Below are 21015 nucleotides of genomic sequence, written 5' to 3'. Positions count from 1 at the left end.
GAGAAGACAGGCAAGGCTGTGCAATAGTCCTGGTTCAAGGATTAGATGGGCTGGGTCACAGGGAGAAGGTTCCTTAGAAGGGACCCCGGAGTCCTGTCTAAGTTTGGGAGGTGAGTTAGATAAGCAGGAACCTACCCTACCCTCAGTAACCATACTCTTGATAAGGCTTGAAGACAGGGCCCAACCAAACAAGGACTGAAGTTGGGAACAAAGTGGTCTCCATCTCTGAGGAGGCTGCTCTCCAGTTGGAGGCCGGGCTTTGATCAATGAGAGGGGATTGGAACCTCTGGGAGTCAAGTGGGGTATCTCCCTGAGCTGGGATTGCTGCCCCATAAAACAAAATGGTGTGTGTCATCACCGGCTCCTTCTCAGGCCTGTCTTCCTCCCCAGGTTGCTGGCGTCCCCCCTGGGGGACCAAACTGGGCTGAGCACCCCATGGCCTGCTTCCCAGCCTCTGACCGGGCAGTCTGAGTCACGCAATAGTAGGAGAGTCAAAGGGCTATGCCCCGCCCTCTGTGAGCCCCGCTCATACATGATGGCAGACAGCTCGGGAGGGACAGGTGACCTGACATGGGGGACCAGAGAGTAAGGTCTCAGACAAGTGTCAACAGGCCACCAACTTGAAAGGGAAGTGCTGTAATGGGGAAGGTGTCCAAGAAACCGATTGGATGACTAATTACCAAGGCTGGGCTGAAGCTTCAGAGGCCACTCGTTAAACGCTTCATTAAGAGGCACCCTGAAATGCCACCTGCGCATTCTGGGTGTTCAGAGGGGACCTCGAAGGAGAACAAGTACCAAGGGATGGAACCGTCTTTGGGCGGACTCAGGAAGAAGTCTAGCTCTCGATTCCAGATAATGGCTCCCAGGCCAGAGGCCTCAGTGGGAGGAAAGTCAGAAGAAACAGGAGCTGGCAGCTTGTAACCTTAAAAGCAGTTTCTCCTCTTGACACTTGATGTTTCTACCTCTATAGTCCTACAGAGCCGTCAAGGGGGTTATATCAGATCATGGCTGCTAAAGTGTTTGGGAAACTGTATAGCCCTGCCTACACACATGAATTCTCACCTGAACCATCCCAGCCCTCTGTACCAGCTCATTGGGCTCGGCTCCACCCAGTCTAAAGAAGCCCAGTGACTGAAGCCATCCTTAGGCCTGGAAGGACCCCCTGAAAGACAATCTGATTTGGTGATCTAGAATGTTCCTGCAACTCAGCTCTGAACAGCAGGGGGCAGTCTGGAAGCCTGAAGGATGCTAGTTCAGGTGGGACCCATGGCCAGGTTTCTCCTGCCGACTGTCCTGATGACTCACCTCATCACATCCCAGCCCTTTTACCTTTAAGGAAGAGCCGGAAAGGGTGTGGAGAAGAGGAGGAGGCAGGGCCCAGGCCCGCCCAGGCCACTCCCAACCCCTCTCCAGGCCTTGCCATCCCAGCCAAAAGGCAGACCCAGAGCAAGAGAGGCACAGAATCCAGCATCGGTCTCAAGGCAGCCAGTTCACCCCCTGTCTGTCCTCGGAGTCATGGAGAGAGCCAGTCTGATCCAGAAGGCCAAGTTGGCAGAGCAGGCAGAACGCTATGAGGACATGGCAGCCTTCATGAAGGGTGCCGTGGAAAAGGGTGAGGAACTCTCCTGTGAGGAGCGAAATCTGCTCTCCGTGGCCTATAAGAATGTGGTGGGCGGCCAGAGAGCGGCCTGGAGGGTCCTGTCCAGCATCGAACAGAAGAGCAACGAGGAGGGGTCAGAAGAGAAGGGCCCCGAGGTGAAAGAGTACCGGGAGAAGGTAGAGACCGAGCTCCGAGGTGTGTGCGACACCGTGCTGGGCCTGCTGGACTCCCACCTCATCAAGGAGGCTGGAGAAGCAGAGAGCCGCGTCTTCTACCTGAAGATGAAGGGTGATTATTACCGCTATCTGGCCGAGGTGGCCACTGGTGATGACAAGAAGCGCATCATCGATTCTGCCCGGTCGGCCTACCAAGAGGCCATGGACATCAGCAAGAAGGAGATGCCGCCCACCAACCCCATCCGCCTGGGCCTGGCCCTGAACTTTTCTGTCTTCCACTACGAGATAGCCAACAGCCCCGAGGAGGCCATCTCACTGGCCAAGACCACCTTCGACGAGGCCATGGCTGATCTGCACACTCTCAACGAGGACTCCTACAAAGACAGCACCCTCATTATGCAGCTGCTGAGAGACAACCTGACGCTGTGGACAGCCGACAGTGCTGGGGAAGAGGGTGGAGAGGCTCCAGAGGAGCCCCAGAGCTGAAGCAGTCTGCTCCCTCCCCGCCCCGCCTTGCCCTCCCCAGTCTGCAGAGAGGACTAACAGGGAGTGAGATCCGGCCCTTCCCAAACCCTGAATGTTCTGCCACACCCTGAAACGCTCCCTGGAAGGGGTGCAGCCAGGCTGACGAGGGCTGGAGACCCCACTCTTCATGCAGCTGTCTGGTGGGTGTTCCTAACCCTGCCCACCCCCGCTCTCTGCACCCCAACTTCCTTACACTGCTCCTGAACCTGTCCTCTGCCCTGTGCCTCCTCCTATACCTGCCGCTTCCAGACCCTAGGAATCAAGGAGGCTCCCACCACTGCGGCTGAGAACTGGACTGTGGCAAGGGCTGTGAGTGTGTGTGTGTGAGTGTGTGTGAGAGAGAGAATGAGAAGGAACACATGTTTGCTGGGTGTGACCATGTTTCCTCTCAATAAAGTTGCCCTGTGACACTCCTGTCTTCTCCAGTTATTGGTCATGGGCTGGGAGGGGAATTGAAGGGAGTTAGAGAACCTGACTCGAGAACCCCGAGTTAGGGTCTGGGTCGGGTGACTTCAGGTGAGAGGCCATCTGAAGTCCCCACAACGCACTGGCTCAGACCAGGTGAGCACAAAGGCAGATCAGGCAAGGAGAGCTGAGTAGGTGCTGTGGGCGGGAAAGCCGCACGGCTCAGATGTGGCGGGAGCCACGGAGCCACTGAAGACTGAACGCCGTGGCCCTAGGGACGCGCTTCACGAGTGGCACTGAGCACTTCAGATCTGAAAGCGGGGGGCGAGGGGGAGGTCAGGTCAAGTGCTCAGATCTGAGCCGAGGGGTGCACGATCCGAGGGAGGCAGGGGCATAGCGCCTCCACTGAAAACCCAGATCTAATAAGGGAAAGCTCTCCAAGGCTCGGCGATTCTAGGTGGGGACGAGAGGAAAGCCGCTGGCGAGAAGCCGGAGCGAGCAGGGTGGGAAGGGCCGCGGGGAGTCGGGCTGCACCAGCCCACGGCCGGCACACCTAGCAAGCAGCGACGTGCACCGGCCCGCCGCAGCGCACCGCGGCCTTCAGTCTACGGCCCAATCACAGGACGGGGGTCTCCACAGGGCCCGCCCCCGGAACCCGGTTGGCCAATGGGATAGCGAACGGCGAGTATTCCCGCCTCCCGCCCCGCCGGCCCGGCTTCCCTTCGCGGAAAGACGAGGCTGCATCCCCCACGGTCGGTGGAGCGCAGCGGGGCGGCGCCTTCCCGGTTTCACTCCGACAAGTTGTCACCCGCCCGATTCCGGAGCTCGTCCCCCACCCCCGGGAGCAACGGGACAGGGCGGGGCCGTGCGCAAAATTTAGTCTCCGCCCTTTGAGTCATCGGCTCACCTGGCGGTGTCTGGGCCGAGCCCGCGGCTCTGAGTCGGCTGGAAAAAGGCCAAGACGCTCGTCTCCGAGCATCAGAGGCAAACCAGCGCTGGTCGCCAGCAGGCTTGGTTAGGTTATGTCCCTGGTTGGCTTTGCTGCCCCAAAAAACCGTGACACCTCTCTGCGCCTCAGTTTCCTCTCTGGATCGTTAAAGGCTCTTCAGTTAAGCAAAGCGAAAAGCAGGGCCCCTGCTGGGGTGTAAGGCTTCCGCTGCCTCGCTTGAGGCTCTTAATGAATGTGTCCTCCTTTGAAAAGGATTAGGAGCGGGAATTTAGGAAGTTCCTTCCTAGGTAGGGCCATGCCTTTAATCCGAGCTCTGTGAGGCAGAGTCCCAGACCCAGACCATCGAAGGCTAAATAGTGAGAACCTATCTTTAAAAAAACAAAAAACTACATAAATAAAAATGAAAAGTCCATTTCTAGGCAGGGCATGATAGCTCAAGCATGTACTCCCATTTGGGAGGCAGGAGCGGGGAGATCTCTGAGAGTTAGAGGCTAGCCTAGGCTACATAGGAAGTTCCAGGCCAGCAGGGCTATATAGTAAAACCCTGCCTCAAAAGAAAAAAGATGTGCACGAGAGTAGTGGATGGTACATGCTCAATAAACACTAGTCCTTTCAGGAGCTGGTGTTTGGCTTAGTTTATCGGATGTCCAAGGATCTGGACTCAGTCCCCAGCTGAAGGAAACCAAGAAAAACAAAAGGGGGTGTCAGGGAGACCCTTCGAAATGATAGTGATTGAGTCTTCACCCCAAAGCAGAATAGGCATCAGGCCCAGTCACTGCCAAAGTTGACCTGGGTGCTCTTTAGGCTGCCTAAGAAAGCTGGCTTGGGGCTGGAGAGATGGATGGCTCAGCAGCTGAGAGCGCTCGCTGACTGCTCTTCCAGAGGACCCTGGTTCAACTCCCAGCACCCACATGGCAGCTCACAACTGTTTGCAACTCCAGTTTCAGGAGACCTGAAACTTCCCAAGGCAAAACATAAAATTAAAAAGAGAAGAAGCAAGCTGGCTTGGGAGCAAGAGGACTCTTTCTGGAAAGTTCAGCAAGCTTAGCCCAGACTCCTTGGGTTCTCCAGAGTCCAAGTTTGACTGCGCCTATGGTGCTTGGCACTTGTCACAGCTCCCAACTCTTCAGGGAAGCTGCAGGACCTTTTTGGGCCTTTCCGGTACTCTCTTTTCTCATTTCCTGGTGATGTATGGGGTTTCAGGATTCCCAAGCCACAGAGACTCTGGGCTAGGGCAGGCAGCTCCCTTCAGCTCTGGAGGTGACCTGGTTTCTTTCCACCAGACAGGTCTGGTGACTTTCTCTTAATGGGATAGGTCCTGGGAAAGGGACTCCTGTCTCTCAGCCTCTGCCTTCCGTGTGTGCCGGCTCCAGATTACACAGGGCTGCCCTGGAAATGAGTGCACAGGTGCTGCCCTAAGGTAGTGTGCTGGTCAACGGGGTTAAACAGGAGATGCCTGCGCTGTGACCATGATGCCCGCTGTTTATTAGCATCAGATCATAGCTGTTGACGGCTGTGACTTCTCATCAAGGGAGTCTCAGAACTTTCTGTCTATGATATCTTAAAAAGAAAAGAAAAGAAAATGAGGCAGAGAGGTGGAGAGATGGTTCAGCAGTTAAGTGTACTAGCTGAGTTTGGTTCCCAGCATTCACATTGTGGCTCACAACTGTCTGCCAGTAGATCTGATGCGCTTTTCTGACCTCCGATACAGGCACAGGTGTAGATAAAACGCCCACACAAAGAAACATAAAGTTTAAAAAAGTTTAAAAAAATTATTGCTGTATTTTCCTAGTCTAGATTTGGTATTTAAAAAGTTTCAGTCCTACTGGGTGTGGTGGCCCACACCTTTAATCCCAGCACTCAGGAGGCAGATGAGGTATAAAGCTCTGTGTGTTCAAACCCTAATACCAAGGAAGGCAAGAGTGCCCCAAACAACCCACAGGAAGTTGGAGGTGGCCGTTCCTGTCTTTCATGTGGATCATGTCCTTTTAACTTTCAGGAAATTACAAAGCCATACTCAGATCAGACTCCTCTCAGAGAGTTAGTTCACTAACACGCAGGCTTTGTCTTGTGTGTCCTCATTTCCTACAGTGACTTCAGCAACAACGTTTCTATGAAAGGACTGAGAATTTAGGAGTGAAGGAGATTTCCGCACAGTGGGGGCTCCCTTCCAGACCCCAGGTCAGGCACAGACCACACCCGAACACCTGTTCTCACACAGAGATCCTTCATTAGCTGGGAAGACAAACCCAAGTGACTGCTTTCTGACTCGGGCAGAAAACAGCAGCAGATGACCTGAAAAGGTGATTTTTGTTTGTTTGTTTGTTTGTTTGTTTGTGGTTTTTCGAGACAGAACTTATCTGTAGCTTCGGAGTCTTTTCTGGAACTCACTTTGTAGACAGGCTGGCCTCCAACTCACGGAGATCCACCTGCCTCCACCTCCCAAGTGCTGGGATTAAAGATGTGCGCCACCATCACCTGGCGCAGAGCAGGTGTCCTCCTAAGAAGAGAGAAGGGAAGTCTGTGTTAGAACGGGCTAGGATGTGGTGGTAGAGGAGACAGGGGATGAGGGGGGGGGGGGGGGGGGGACAAGGGAAAGGGGGAGGGGTGTTTGTCCCAGAGGGACAAGGGACCACCTCTGGATAGAGGAGACAGACGTGGCACATGGGCAAATGGTTTATAAAGGTAAAGGGGGAAACCTTGTGTTGGATGCGGTGTTTAATTTTAATTGGCATGTTAATTAGGTGAACCAAAGGGGCTTCTGATTACTGGACTTTGGTAGTCAGCCTCAAGAGGAAGAAATGGCCAAATAAGGGAATAGACCCTGGGGGCTAGCTTCAGTTTTCAGCAAGGCTGGGGGAATAGGGAGAAAGGCAGGGCCTGCCAGAGCCATGTGCTCTAGTGGGCCAGTGTCCCTGCAAGAGGTACAGCATTTTTTTCCCAGCTTGGCGTGGTGACAACAGTTTTTATACCAGCACTGGGGAGTTGGAGGCAGGAGGATCAAAAAGTTCAAACTTGTCCTCAGCTACAGTGGGAGTTTGAGACCAATTCGGGCTACATGATATTCAATCTAAGTAGCAACAATTTGAGTGGTTCAGGAAGAATTTGCAATCTAAAGTTATTTAGAAAATATACCTACTATTTTCTGTGTTTCAGCTTTTCTGAGATAAGGTTTCACCCAGAAGCCTGGGTTGGCCTGAACTCACTATGTAGCTCAGGCTAGACTCCACGTCTTTATTCTCCTGCTTAGGTTTCCCAACTGCTGGGACTATAGGTGTGAGCCATTAAAGCCTGGGTTTTTCTTCTTCTTTTTTTCCCCAGACAGGGTCTCATTACCCTAGGCTGCCTTGAACTTGGTACGTAGCTGAGGGTGACCTTGAACTCCTCACCCTCCTGGCCCACCTTCCAGGTACTAGAATGGAAAGTGTGCACCAACACACCAGGGCTGCTCTTACATGTCCCTGCACCAGCAAGAAACCAAACTGGCTCTGTAGACCCAAATGTTCAGGTGACAGACACCCACATTAACTCGGAACCAAGTAAGCATCTTAGGGAAGCCAAGACCTTGTCAGCCACTGTGAGTTCTTCCAGGAAAGCGAAGTCCTCTTCCCCAGGAACGCACACACATACAACACACACACACACACACACACACACACACACACACACACACACAAACACACATACATACAAACATACACACACACATACATATACACATTAAACACACAAACACACATACATGCATTACACAGTACACATATATCGCACATACACATACATATATACATACAATCACACAGACATATCCACACATGCACCAACACACACACACACACACACACACACACACACACACACACACACACAGTGTTTAACATCAAAACGTCCCAAGGCTTTCCAGGAAATCTGAATTTCAGATATTTGCATCAAGATGGCTCCCGCTATCCCATCTACCCACCCCCTGGGAGCAGGATGCAGAAACAGCCACTGTTGTCCTGATCTACCCGTGCCAGGCATGCCCATGCCTTTATACTCATGGAATCATATCTGTTTTACCCATGAGGCAACCAGGGCTCACTGCATCATGTAATAGCCAAGGTTAGACCACTGCTTGTGGTGGGCATGGGACAGGATCTGACTCTCAAGCCCATGATCTTGGAACTACACCAGCTATTTTCAAGCTGTTCGGAAGCTGCCTCCAGGCAGGACCCAGGTGGCTGGGGTTTCCTGTTTCCACACACTGTAGCTAAAATAGCCGCACATATGTCTGTTTTGTGTGTTGGGGTTTCGGGAGTTAAAAATACGTTCAAGAAGCATGCATTGTGTTGTGCTAGCCTGCTCCTGCTTTGGATTTTCTACCAAAAAAAAAAAAAAAAAAAAAAAAATCCTTTTTCTGGTCGCCATCCATCTCCTCCACCCCAGGCCCCAGCAGAAAGGAGCTCTTCTAAGAGGATTGTGAGAGTGGATCCATTTCCCGCCCGCTTGACAATCTAGGGCTCCTTAACCTGCCTTACCCCAGCTCTTCACCTGGTTCTCAGGGTCTGCACCATCCCCCACCTCGCTCTGTGTGGGGTGGGGAAGGCAGGTTTCTGCAAGGTCGGTCTCCCTCCCAAGAGCCCCCTGGCTCCACCTACTTACTGAGTCAGGAGCCAGGAATGTCTGTGGGGGCAGCAGACAGGTATGCCACCCTGGGGGTTCAGGGGCTGATTCATCTCTCCCTTCCACCCAATCTTCTCCTTACAGGGCTGGGAAACTGAAGTCTGTCTGGAGATAAGAGAGCCAACCCTGGGTTCTCAGAAGCATGGAGTTTGCTCTGTGAATAGGGAGCATATTAGGGCTGAGCGCTCAGGTGCAGGAAGCGGGGGCACCTCTCTCTCCCAGGGAGAAGCTGACCTAAAATCTCTCTTTTTTTTTTTTTTTTTTTTGTTTTTTGAGACAGGGTTTCTCTATATAATTTTGGTGCCTGTCCTGGATCTCGCTCTGTAGACCATGCTGGCCTTGAACTCACAGAGATCCACCTGGCTCTGCCTCCAGAGTGCTGGGATTAAAGGCGTGTGCCGCCACTGCCCGGCCAGAACTAACTTCTATAAATTGACCTCTAACCTCCACCTGTGCAGCCACCAACACACATAAATCAATACATAAACATAATAAAAATGTTTGTACAGTTAGAAAGGCCAGAGATAGCTCCGAGTTAAGAGTGCTTACTGCTGCCTACAGTAAGGTGGCGGCGGTGGCACACGCCTTTAATCCCAGCGCTCGGGAGGCAGACCCAGGCGGATCTCTGTGAGTTCGAGGCCAGCCTGGTCTACAGAGCGAGTTCCAGGACAGCCAGGGCCACATAGGGGAACCCTGAAACAGCAGGAAGTGAAAACAGAAATGAAGGTGGCTCAGTAGGTTGAGGTGCCTGTTGCCAAGCCTGGGGACCTGAGTTTGATCCTCAGGACCCACATGGTGGAAGGAGAGAATTTGTTCCTCCAAGTTGTCCTCTGACCTCCACATAGTGTCCACACACACACACACACAAATTAATAAATAAATGTAATTTAAAAAATTTAAATAGAAAGTAGGAAGGACATTGGTGGGACATGCCTTTAATCTCAGTGTTTCAGAGGCAGAGGTCCTGTCTGAAGGAGGAGGAGATTTACTTATTAAGGGTGTGTGTATGCCTGTGTGATATATGTACACAAATGTATGCATGTGCCTGAAGAGGCCAGAAGAGAGCCTTGGAGTTCAGTTTACAGGTCATTGTGAACCACCTTATGTGGGTGCTGGAAATTGAACCCAGGTCCTCTGCAAGAGCAGTAACCACTTCTTGTTTTTCTAGACAGGATTTCTCTGTAGCTTTGGAGCCTGTCCTGGAACTCGCTTTGTAGACCAGGCTGGCCTCGAACTCACAGAGATCCACCTGCCTCTGCCTCCTGAGTGCTGGGATTAGAGGCGTGCGACACCGCTGGCTGGCTAAAATACTGATTTTATGTATTTTGCCTGCATATATGTCTGCACCATGTGTGTAATACCCATGGAGGCCAAAAGAGGGCGTCAGATCCCCTGCAGCCGGAGATATGGACAACAGTGAGTTGTCCTGTGGGTGCTGGGAATGGAACCCGGGTCCTGCAGTATTTTATCCAGTGTTTTTTGCCTAGTACACGGTTGGCTCGTGTGTATAATCTCAGTTCTTGGGATGCTGAGACAGGAGGATTGATCCAAGTTTCTCCTTTAGACCAAATAAAAGCATTTTACCCATACTAATCCTTTCCACCTCTGTCAGCCCCAGATTCTCTTGCAAGTCAGTTTTTTAAAACGACTTATTTATTTTTATGTGCATTACTGTTGTGCCTGCCCACATACAAGTCTGTGTGAGGGTGCCAGTCCCCTTGGACTGGAGTTATAGTGTCAGCGGCCACATGGGTGCTGGGAGTTGAACCTGGGTCCTCTGGAAGAGCAGCCACTGCTCTAACTGAACCATTTGTCCATCCCCCAGGATGTGCTCTTAACTGCTGAGCCTTCTCTACAGCCTTCGATTATTTTGAGGCACTGTCTCCTATAGTCCAGGCTGGCCTTGAACTTGGAGGCCTGCTGAACCCCTCATCCTTTTGGTTTTGTGGTTTTTGTTTTTGTTGTCTTTTCAGAGCTGAGGACTGAACCCAGGGCCTTGTGCTTGCTAGGTAAGCGCTCCACCACTGAGCTAAATCCCCAGCCCCTTGTTTGTTTGTTTGTTTTTGAGACAGTTTCTATGTGTAAGAGCTCTGGCTGTCTTAGAACTCACTCTGTAGACCAGGTTGGCCTCTGCCTCCCGAGTGCTGCTGGTACGCCACCACTGCCCAGCTTCTTTTTCTTTCTTTCTTTTTTTTTTTTTTTTTGTTCTTTTTGAGACAGGGTCTCACTGTGTAGTTCTGGCTGTCCTGGAACTATGTAGGCCAGGCTGGCCTCAAACTCATGAGATCTACCTGCCTCTGCCTCCCAAATGCTGGCACTACACCCAGCCCTAATTTTCCTAGGAAAGTACGGGAAGGTGGGCTTTCCCTTATCAGCACATTTCAACCAAATGAGCCAGACCAGACACCTAGACATCTCTCCCTGTCTAGTCTTTTGTTGTTGTGAGACATAGTAAGATGTCTCACATCACTATGTCTCACAACACCCGATTGGCTTGGAACCCAGATCCACTAGACCCTGCTAGGATTGTGGGCACAACCACCATCTCTCCCTTTCTGTTTTTAATGTTTGTCTTATCACCTTAGTCTAAGTACACAGACCAGAAACTCCATTTGCAGTGCTGGTGCAAGCTTTTAATCCCAGTGCAGGTGGATCTCTGTGAGTTTGAGGCCAGCCTGGTCTACAGAGCGAGTTTCAGGCAGCTAGGGTTACACAGTGAAACCCTGTCCTGAAAAAAAAAAAGATACTCCATTTATTAGTTTATGTGTTTATTTAAGATAGATCTCATGTAGCCCAGGCTAGCCTTGAACTTTCAAAGTAGCAAAAGCTGGTCTTCATCCAATCCTCCCACCTCCAGCTGCTGGGACTACAGATGTGCACCATGGGGCCTGGATGAGAACTACTTCAATTTGCTGAGGAAGAAAACAACGTGTTTGCTGTCACACCAAAGCCTCTAGGCTGTAGCCTGCTGCACACCTCCACTGGGGTGAGCAGTAAAACTGGACACGATGCCTTCAGCCTCTGCATGTGGTTTGTCCTGGTGAGTTAGGGCCTGTGATGGGCAAGCATAAAAACCCATGACCACGGCTACTGCTGCTACTCAAAGACAGAACCCACCCTCCCACCCAGACAAGGCATCTGCCCAGCAGCCTGGGCGTCGGGATTCCTGGGCTCCAGGCCCCACGGATGACTCACAGGAAACCTCAGGCTGTGCCTCCTGGTCTCAGTTTCCCTGGATTGCTCTGTTGGTACTGCCCACCTACTGCGCGGGTATTAATAGGGTGAGGCGCTTTGAACTCCTCAGATGAAAGAGGCTGGGGAAACAGCACCCGGTTATTAGCCCTCCACAGCCAGGCGTGGGAGCTGAGGCTGGCCACCCCTCTTCTGCTCTCGGCTAGGGCTACCCACACTGGGCAGCAAAGCCACCTGTCTACCCACCACTTCCTTCACTCTGCTAAACTGCATTCTCCCACTGCCCAAGGCGGAGACCCACCATGGATCAGTCGGTACTCATAAACCATGTACAGACATCTCAACGTCCCCTCGTGCCCGATTACAGATTCCATGGGATGATGGCTTTAACTTTTCATCTGTACATACACCAGAGGGGGCACTCCAGAGTCAGCCGAGTAAGCTATGAGGGAGCCAGGCTTTCCACTTTTCTACTTGTCTCCCTGGGCCGCTGTGAGGGCTCTGAAAAGATAAACAGGTCAACTACTGAATCTATTTTTAAAAAGGAACTACTTGTTTTAAATAGGATAAGTAATGAAAATTCTTTGTCTGAGTTTATCAAATGTTACTGGACTGGATATTGTTAATATATATTAATGGAGTTTTTATCTGAATCTGTCAAAATGTCAATGGACTAGACCCTGTTAATGTAATTCTCGACTGTATATATTGTATATACTTATTATAGTTTTTCTTGTATTAGTTATAAGCTTTTTAAAATTTTAGACATAAAAGGGGAAATGTGGTGGTATTGTGTTCCCCAAAATATTGTGCACTCTAATAAACTTATCTGGGGTCAGAGACAGAACAGCCACAATATTAAACATGAGGATAGGCAGTGATCCATCTGGATCTCTGTGAGTTCAAGGCCACACTGGAAACAGCCAGGCATGGTGACTCTCGCCTTTAATCCCAGGAAGTGATGGCAGGAAGCAGAAAGGTATATAAAGTGTGAGGACCAGGAACGAGGCTGGTTAAGCTTTTTAGACATTTCAGCAGCAGTTAAGCGGAGATTCATTCTGGATGAGGACACAGAGGCTTCCAGTCTGAGGGAACAAGATCAGCTGAGGAATTGGCAAGGTGAGGAAGCTGTGGCTTGTTCTGCTTCTCTGATCTTCCAGCTTTAACCCTAATACTTGTCTCCAGGTTTGTTTTTATTAATAAGAACTTTTAAGACCTGCTACAGGACTCTATGTGTTTAAATTAAGTAAGCTCTTTGTAAAATGCCAAGCCTCAATACATGCAGCTGTAATGGGTCTACAGATAAAACCTTCTGACACAAGCATCCCTTGGCCATCAGGCTCTTCTGATATTAAGGGCAAAAACTAAGTCTATTATGCCACCTACTGGCTGAAGATGCAAACTGCAGTCCTCCAGCTACACAGGTGTATCCAGACAACTGTCCTAAATATTTTCCTCCAACAACTCACTTGGCACAAATCTTTGGACACAGGGCTTCATATAGCCCAGGCTTGCCTGAAAGTCACTATATAGCCAAGGCTGGCCTTCACCTCCTGATTCTGCTGCCTCCACATCTCAAGCATTGGGATTAGAGGCTGTACTACCACACAAAACTAACTTTGGTTTTGAAGTAATCTTTTCTTTCTCCTTTGGCAGAGCTGGGAATTGTCCCTGGTGCCTTGTGCACGCTAGCTACTACTGAGCCAGCCTCCATCCCACCTCATGTTCATTTTTTTTTTTTTTTTCCTTTTTTGGTTTTTTGAGACAAGGTTTTTCTGTATAGCTCCGACTATCCTGAAACTCACTCTGTAGACCAGGCTGGCCTCAAACTCAAGAGATCCATCTGCCTCTGCCTCTGCCTCTGCCTCCCCGAGTGCTGGGATTAAAGGTGTGTGTTACCGTTGCCTGGCTAACTTTTCAAACTCTGACTAATATTAGCTAAAAACAGAATAAAACCACATGGGCTGGAGAGATGGCTCAAAGGTTACGAGCACTGGTTGCTCTTCCAGAGGTCCTGAGTTCAATTCCCAGCACCCACACAGTGGCTCACAACCATCTATAATGAGAGCTGGTGCAGGCAGAACACTGTATACATAATAAATAAATCTTTAAAAAAAAAACCAAAAAAACAAAAACCAATAAAACCACCTAATTCATAGGGCTAGGAAGAGTCACCTGCCGACGCCTGAGCTTCAAGCCCAGTTAGCACCAAAGAACGACCCAATCACAGGACAGGAGCTGAGTGCCCACGCTCTACCTCTTTCACCTGAGCTGAGGCTGTGGGGCACTGACCTGAATAAAGAAACAAGTAGGGCTGCTGAGATGGCTCAGCAGGTAAAGGAACCTGCCACCAAGTCCCATCATCTGAGTTCAACCCCCAGAGTTCAGCAGAGAAGCACGCGCGAGCACATGCGCACACGCACCCCCCCACCACACACACACACACACACACACAAGCACTAAATGTAATTAAAACCAAAACAAAGAAACAGGACGACCATCTGCAGACATTCCTTTGTTCTGCTTCACACCCCTGCTTCCTGAGGCCTGAAGGAGAGTCCACAGAAAGTAGAAAACAACCCCGTAGCAGAGCACACCCCACCGCGGCCCAAGTGGAGACAGTCCTCAACCTTTGGGCAGCGTTTTGTGGGGGCAGGGCTCGAGCTTGAGGACACCGCTGAGGGTGCTGTGTCTGTTTTTATCCAGAAGTCCTTTGCAGGGATGGATGTTTCCTCCCAGTTGGGTCTGTAGTCTGCTGACCATCATCCAGGCCCAGCTGCTACAGCTGCATGGCTTCCTGCTCCGCTGTCTGGTCCGAGGATGCTAAGTACTTCTCTTGGATGCCCAGAGTGCTGAGGGCAGGTGTGTCAAGGCTTAGAGGACAGACAGAATTGGGGACTGGCCCGGGCAGGATCTGGCCTCTACTGATGGCTACCATCCGAACACATCTGTCTTCTGCCCTAGTTCCCACAGCTGGATGTGATCCACCTTCCAGTATCCCTTCCCAGGCGTTCCTGACCACCCCCCCCCCCCCTCTACTCCCCCCCCCCCCCCCCCCCCCCGCACTGCCTAGAACAAAGGACCAGGGAGCACCAGCCCTCCAGCTCTGTGTGGCATATGCTCTAGAGACAGACCAGGGTGTTCAAATCCCACCCCTGCCACTTCCTTTTTCTCTTCTGAAGTCACATGAGTGCTGTGACCATAGAATGAAGAGTGCCCCTCCACACCTAGCACTGACTGGTGCAGTAACTATGGTTACTTCCCTTGTCCTACCATGGCCAAGAACTCCTCTTCTCTGCTTAGACCACAAGGGCGCCCTCCCTCCCTCTGGGACACGACACCAAAGGACGAGACCAGACACTGCTAACCCTGGCTGCACAGGAGCCATCGCCTTGGTCCCCTCCCCCGGGAGGCATGCTCTACCGCCACTATCGAGCTTCAAGCTTCTGATGACCTTCCTGCCTCAGTTTCCCAAGTACTGGTTTACAGGCAGGAAGCTTCACGCGTGGCTCTTCTCTGTTTCACTATATCTTTATCCAGTGAGACTAAGAACTCTGCTGCCCCTAATTACATCCATTAAGTGCATTTCCCACACTTACAGGGGCTCTCCTAAGATGTGCATCAGCTCTCAGAGGAGGAAGATGAAGAGTTTAAGACCAGCCTGTACTACACAGGGGTTATAGGTCAGCCAGGGGTAGAGAAACCCTGTCTCAAAACACCAAAATAAATACATCCTTTGAGCTGATGTCTGCACATACTTCCCACCACTTTGGTGCTGGGCATCAAACCCACGGCCTTATGGCAGTGGGCAAGCATTCTAGCCTGGGTCCACCCCAGCCCTGCATCACTAGCCACATCTCCTTCCCCATACTCTGGCACCTCTCTTCCCTGTTCATGTACTACATGAAGCAAACCGAACCCTTGCACCTCTCCCAACAGGTTCATGTCTAGGCTTCTGGGGCTGTGGCTCCTCTGTTGTCCCTCCCATGCTCCCTAAGGATACGAGGAGAAATGAAAGTCAGCTCCCATCGCAGCAGACATCATGGCCTCCAGGCTTCGCTGCTCTTGAACTCCGAAACAGTAGCCGTTGGCTTTATCCACAGCTTGTAGGACTCTCTGGATGCTATCCTTGTCCTGGGCAGAGAGAAGTAGCTCAGTGAGGGAATCAGGTGTCAGCTGAGGCCACGCCTAACTGTTCGAACTCCTCCCTCACCAGTTCCACAGACCACAGTCCTTGGCCTAGAAGAGTCCATTCCCCAGGGCCTGGCTAGCCAGACAACTGCCCAGATTAGAAGAGATCGGCTCCTCCATGCAGTCCCTACCTGGGGTTTTCTCCTATGGCAGCATCCCCACCATCCTAGAGTGACTGTCCCACTGCTTACTAGACCAAGCAGCCTTTAAGGTCAGAAGTCAATGAAGGTCAAGGTACCTCTGTGTCAGGGACAGCACTCCTGTCAGGGAGGCACCCACAAATACCGATGTTATTTGCCCATAACGGTTTCCTCACCCGTATACAACAGTGAGAACAGTCCACATATCTCAATGAAGTGCACAGATCAAAATTATGCATGCTCAGGCCTCAGCAAGTGCTAGCAGGGAAAGGTTTGAGCAGGTGGTGGCTGGCATGCACACACTCTCCTTCTCCTACAGGAGACGAGGGTAGTGTTAGAAGGAAAGCCAAGTTAGCTCAAGTCCCCACTGAGGAAGGAATCTAAGACCCCATGTCTCCTGGGTTCTCTGCCACAGGCAAGAAGAGAGGGATGGAGGTCGCGGGCTGCTTTGCAAACCCAACATAGTCACTTAGTGAAACGGACCCAAAAATCTGTCCGCTTGGTCCTGGGTCAACTTCTTGATGGGACTCTCTGGACTCGTTCACATCCATTCACACTCAGGAGGGAGCATGTGCAAAGACGACTTGGTGACTCAGAAGCACTGGACTGAAGTCTGGTCTCTGCTTTTTACTCTAATCATGCTCCACTGCTCCTGGTCCTGAAAGCATGCCAAGGGCAGAGCCAGGACACAGGCGGTTAAGGCAGCCATCAAATCTTTCTATGTCCTGGGCATGTTGGAGCTACAGCCACAGGGAAGAGATCTCTTCCTATCCAATACCTGGATGTTCAGCGGGATGAAGGAGACCAGGCTGTAGTCTTCGATGAGTTGGACCAGCTTCTCATTGAGCTGACGGTAGTGACTGAAGAAAGGGTCAGATGCCAGGTGCTCAAGCAGGTAGGAGAGGTCCAGGACTTCCGTGTAGTAGTCTAGGTTGAAGGCTAAGGAGAGAAACTGAAGTTAGAAGCTGACATTAAGGCTAAAGATCTCAGTACTGGAGGTACTGAGCCATAGCTCAGCAACATGGTGAGCATCCATAAAGGGCCTGGGTTCTATTCCTAGCACCCAAAGGGAGATTAAAAACCATAAGCAGGGCTGGGGATTTAGTTCAGTGGTCGAGTGCTCGCCTAGCAAGCACAAGGCCCTGGGTTCGGGCCTCAGCTCTGGGAAAAACAAAACCCTAACCAATAGACTTGAGGCCACGTTCAGCTGTAGAGCACGTGCCTGGCACATGAGGTGCTGGATTCGGTCTCTAGCACTACAAGACCAGGAAGATCCAAAGCCTGGGGCTTTATCTTGTTTGTCTCCGACACTGTGTTTTCTGAGATGGGGTCTCACACCTCAGCTCTGGCTGGCCTGTTACTCACCATGTAGCTACCCAAGCGGCCTTCACAGCACTTCTCCTGCCTCAGGCTCCTGCGTGCTGAGATTACAGACGTGCCTGAGTGTCACACTGGCTTCCATGATTTACACCCACTAAAACACTTGCTGGTGCAGTGAAATAATCTCACTTAGAAGGGAAATATTCTCTTGGTCTGGTGGCACAGGCTGGTAATCCTAGATACAAGGGTAGCTAAGGCAAAAGGGTTGGAAGTTCAAGGCTAGCCTAGATTACAGAGTAGATTTAAGGACAGTCTGGGCAATTTAGTGAGACCCTAATTAGATTGAAAGGTCTATGACATTGCTCAGTGAACACAGACACTTGGAGCCAATCCCAACAACCTAGAGTTATCCCTGGAAGCCACACAGCAGAAGGAGGTAATCGATTCACACAAGTTGTCTTGACCTCCACACAAACATGGTCCCCCCATAAATGAAGAAATTTAATATAAAGGGGGGAAGCTTGAGAGGTTAAGAGTGCTTGATACTCTTCCAAAGGACCCGAGTTCAGTTCCCAATATCTACATGTGAGGCTCACATACATGGTATACAGTCACACAACACACACAAAGATTCATTCATTTATTTTTCTTTTTTCTTTTTTCTTTTCTTTTCTTTTTTTTTCCGAGACAGGGTTTCTCTGTGAAGTTTTGGTGCCTATCCTGGATCTTGCTCTGTAGACCAGGCTGGCCCCGAACTCAGAGATCCGCCTGGCTCTGCCTCCTGAGTTCTGGGATTATGGCCTGCGCCATTACAGGAGGGCTGAGGCTGTTCTGAACGGCAGAGTGCACACCGAGCAGGTGTGAAGCTCCAGGTTCAATCCCAGGGTCATGAAAACAAAGCGCTGGATCCCTTCCTTCCCTTTCTAGAGACGGTTTCATGTGGCCCAGGCTGGCCTTGAACCCCTGATCCTCCTGTCTTCACCTCCCAAGTGCTGGGATGACAGGCACCTGGCTAAAACACTTGATTTCATCTACCATTATATGGCAGCCATGTGGACAGGTGTCTCCCTTACGGGGACTGCTGTAAGAACTAAGCTTATAAACCCACGCCATGCCCTGTCCACACCAGTGTCAAACAGGCACTGAGAACCACGCTTAGTCTCTGCCTCATGAAGCTTGGTCAAACCCCAGGGTCTTTGTACACACACTGGCAGAACTTCATAAATCTAGTCAAACTGAATCACTGTTCAGTTCAGCAGCAAGGCCTCTTGGGTAAACCACCTTCCCTTGTTTAGTTCCTTCATGTGAGATGAAGAAATCAGAACAGATGCTCTAACATCTGGTTTGGTTCTATGAATAGATTCCCAATAAAAAAGAAAAGCACACCTGACAGCCACTTGGGCTCCTTGGAAAGTCGCCTCCAAAGATGAGTGGACTCTGGGCTGACATCCCTCCACGTCCTGATTAGGCAAGGTCACTCCATGTCATCTCCAAGCCCCCTTCCCGCTCAAGCTTTTTCTCTTGGTTCCTTTATGGCTTTAGATTTTAAGAAGCTGATGCTGTTAGCACAGCAGAAAAATAATTTTTGGCTGGCCATTGGGACACTACCTGACTCCCATCTATTTTCCGTTTCTTGCCATGTAAGGATGCAGGTGTAAGTTGGCTGTCTACAAGCCAGACCCTGGATCTACCCATGCCTCGGTCTTAAAGCTCTCCATTCTCTAGAGGACTAAATGTCTGCTGTTGAGACACCTGGTGGATCGTGGCTGCACTCTAGCTGTTCAAACTAGAACACTTTTGCCCATAGTGGACTGGCTACTTCTCACCACCCAAGTGTCAGGCCTCCAACAGTTATCCACTTCCTTCAGCCAGCCACTGTCCCACCACTACCTCCTTTTAATTGCCTTGTAATGCCCATCTGTAATCTCTAAACCAACTGCAGTATCTGGCACAGTGATGCACAGAATAAATGGTCAGAAGTCAGGAATACACAGTGGGGCAGCTTCCTTCATGCTCCAAGCAGGGGCTCTTACCCAGCTTCCCGTAGTGTTCAATAAGGTCCATCTTGGAGAGGAGGTTGACATGGGGCAGTTCCACATGCAGCATGGTGGCCAGGGAGGTGCACAGTACTGAGATGAACTTGGCTGGGTCTGTACAGTAGTGGGAATCCACAAGGTGGACAGCTGTCAGCTGTGAGCAGAAGACAGAGGATGAGGGGAAGGCAGACTAGAGTGGGAGGGACTTCCCACCGTCTAGTCCTCGTGAGAAGAGCTGCCTAAGGATCCAGAGTAAGCCTTCCTCAGCTGTGTTCTGCTTCTATTTCCTAGTATACATGTATGCGTGAGACAGGCTTTTTGGCCTTGAACTTATGATCTTTCCGCCTCCATATGCCAAGTACTGGGATTAAGGCATGAGACACTTTCCCTGGCTCTTGTATTTAATTCTAATAGCTGGCTAATTCTAGGCAAGCGCTTTTTGTTTTTTGTTTGTTTGTTTGTTTTTTTGGGCTGAGGACCAAACCCAGGGCCTTGCGCTTGCTAGGTAAGTGCTCTATCACTGAGCTAAATCCCCAGCCCCGAAATTTTTTTTTTCTTTTTTTTTTTTCCCCCCGACACAGGGTTTCTCTGTGTAGCTTTGGCTTCTTTCCTGGAATTCAATCTATATAGCCCAGGCCTGCCTCTCCTTCACAAGTGCTAGGATTAAAGGTGTGTACCACCACCACCCAGCAGGCTGGCTAATTCTAATAGCATCATGTCTTCCTCCCAGAAAATATGGGGTATTTTTTTCTTACAAAGTACCTTTTTCTCCTTCCTACTATGCTGGTGATGGAGAGGTCCAAATCCAGGAACTGAGTCCTCCATCTGTTATGCAAGATCTCTACCACTGAGCTAAATCTCCAACCCCTCTTACAAGGTATCTGCAAAGAACCCCTGGGTGGGAGACAGGCTCACATACACTGCATCTGCCTCTCCACTCTTTCAATAGATACTTTACACACCAAACACCCAACTGCTGACACTTTCTACGTGATCACTTCCACATGAGATGACAAAATGATCTGAGAGGACTTTTCCAGATCACACAGTTGGTGGCAGAGCTAAAATTCGAACTCAAGAGGCTGTAGTTCTGCTCCAAACTCAACTCAGCCCCCACCTCGCCATGTGACTTGGGGGTGTGGCATCTGTCCACCTCCCTGTCTCAGGGACTCTATCTGCATAATGGGCCTGCGGACCCGAGACGCACCCTGAGGTCCCACTGGGCCATCTGGGAAAAGATGTTGCGCAGGGCGGCATGGTGCGTGCAGAGCTCCACCTGCCCGGGGCAGTCGAAGAGAAAGTAGTGGCCTCGGAGGGGCTCGAGCTTGGCGCGCAGCCAGTCCAGGTTGGCCTCCAGGTACTCCATGCAGTAGAGCAGGCCGCCGTTGGGCCCCAGGCGCAGCGCGTCCATCACGTCGCTCAGCCCCACCAGCTCGCCCACGTCCACGGCACACTCGTAAGGCAGCCCCTCGTTGGCTGGGTCCAGGTTCACCACGGCCACGCGCCGGCCGAGCGCGCGCAGGAACTCACTCATGCCCAGGCAGTACGTGGTCTTCCCGGAGCCCGGGGGCCCGATCACCGCCTGCCCGAAGGCCGTGGCCGGGGCGGACCCCGCCATAGGTGGAGCAGGCCGGCCCACCGGCGCTTCCCGAACTAAACCAAGCAGACCCACACAGAAAACAAGCAAACTACCCGGCACGGAAGGGAAAAGCCCCGAATTCCGGACTCCGCCGGAAATTGTCTAAGAGGAAGTCCCGCCCACACGCCAACGACGTAGACCGGCCACGGATCCCGCCGCGGTTGTCAGTCTTAGGGTTCC

General features: G+C 51.2%; 2 protein-coding genes across 3 annotated transcripts; one reads left to right on the top strand and one right to left on the bottom strand.

Annotated features, from left to right (window-relative positions):
- The first annotated feature begins 1423 nt into the window (after positions 1-1423).
- Positions 1424-2652, top strand: Sfn (stratifin). The gene has a single exon (XM_036177444.1). The coding sequence runs from the start codon at positions 1516-1518 to the stop codon at positions 2260-2262; it is 747 nt and encodes a 248-aa protein (XP_036033337.1). The 5' UTR covers positions 1424-1515; the 3' UTR covers positions 2263-2652.
- Positions 2653-14004: 11352 nt separating this feature from the next.
- Positions 14005-20930, bottom strand: Gpn2 (GPN-loop GTPase 2). Of its 2 annotated transcripts, none has more exons than XM_036177442.1 (5): positions 20404-20925; positions 19194-19350; positions 16619-16779; positions 15513-15643; positions 14005-14361 (listed from the first exon to the last, which is right to left on the bottom strand). In XM_036177442.1, the coding sequence occupies exons 1-5, from the start codon at positions 20812-20814 to the stop codon at positions 14289-14291; spliced, it is 933 nt and encodes a 310-aa protein (XP_036033335.1). In that variant the 5' UTR covers positions 20815-20925; the 3' UTR covers positions 14005-14288. The 2 variants fall into 2 exon arrangements, 1 of the variants encoding a protein (XP_036033335.1); XR_004944188.1 differs by lacking the exon at positions 14005-14361 and adding an exon at positions 16324-16498 and having other exon boundaries at positions 15583-15643; positions 20404-20930.
- Positions 20931-21015: the final 85 nt, after the last annotated feature.

The sequence above is a fragment of the Onychomys torridus genome, chromosome 2 (assembly GCF_903995425.1).
Source record: "Onychomys torridus chromosome 2, mOncTor1.1, whole genome shotgun sequence".
Lineage (NCBI taxonomy): Eukaryota > Metazoa > Chordata > Mammalia > Rodentia > Cricetidae > Onychomys > Onychomys torridus.
Note: the sequence above shows the minus strand (reverse complement) of the source record. Positions and strands in the feature narration are given on the sequence as shown.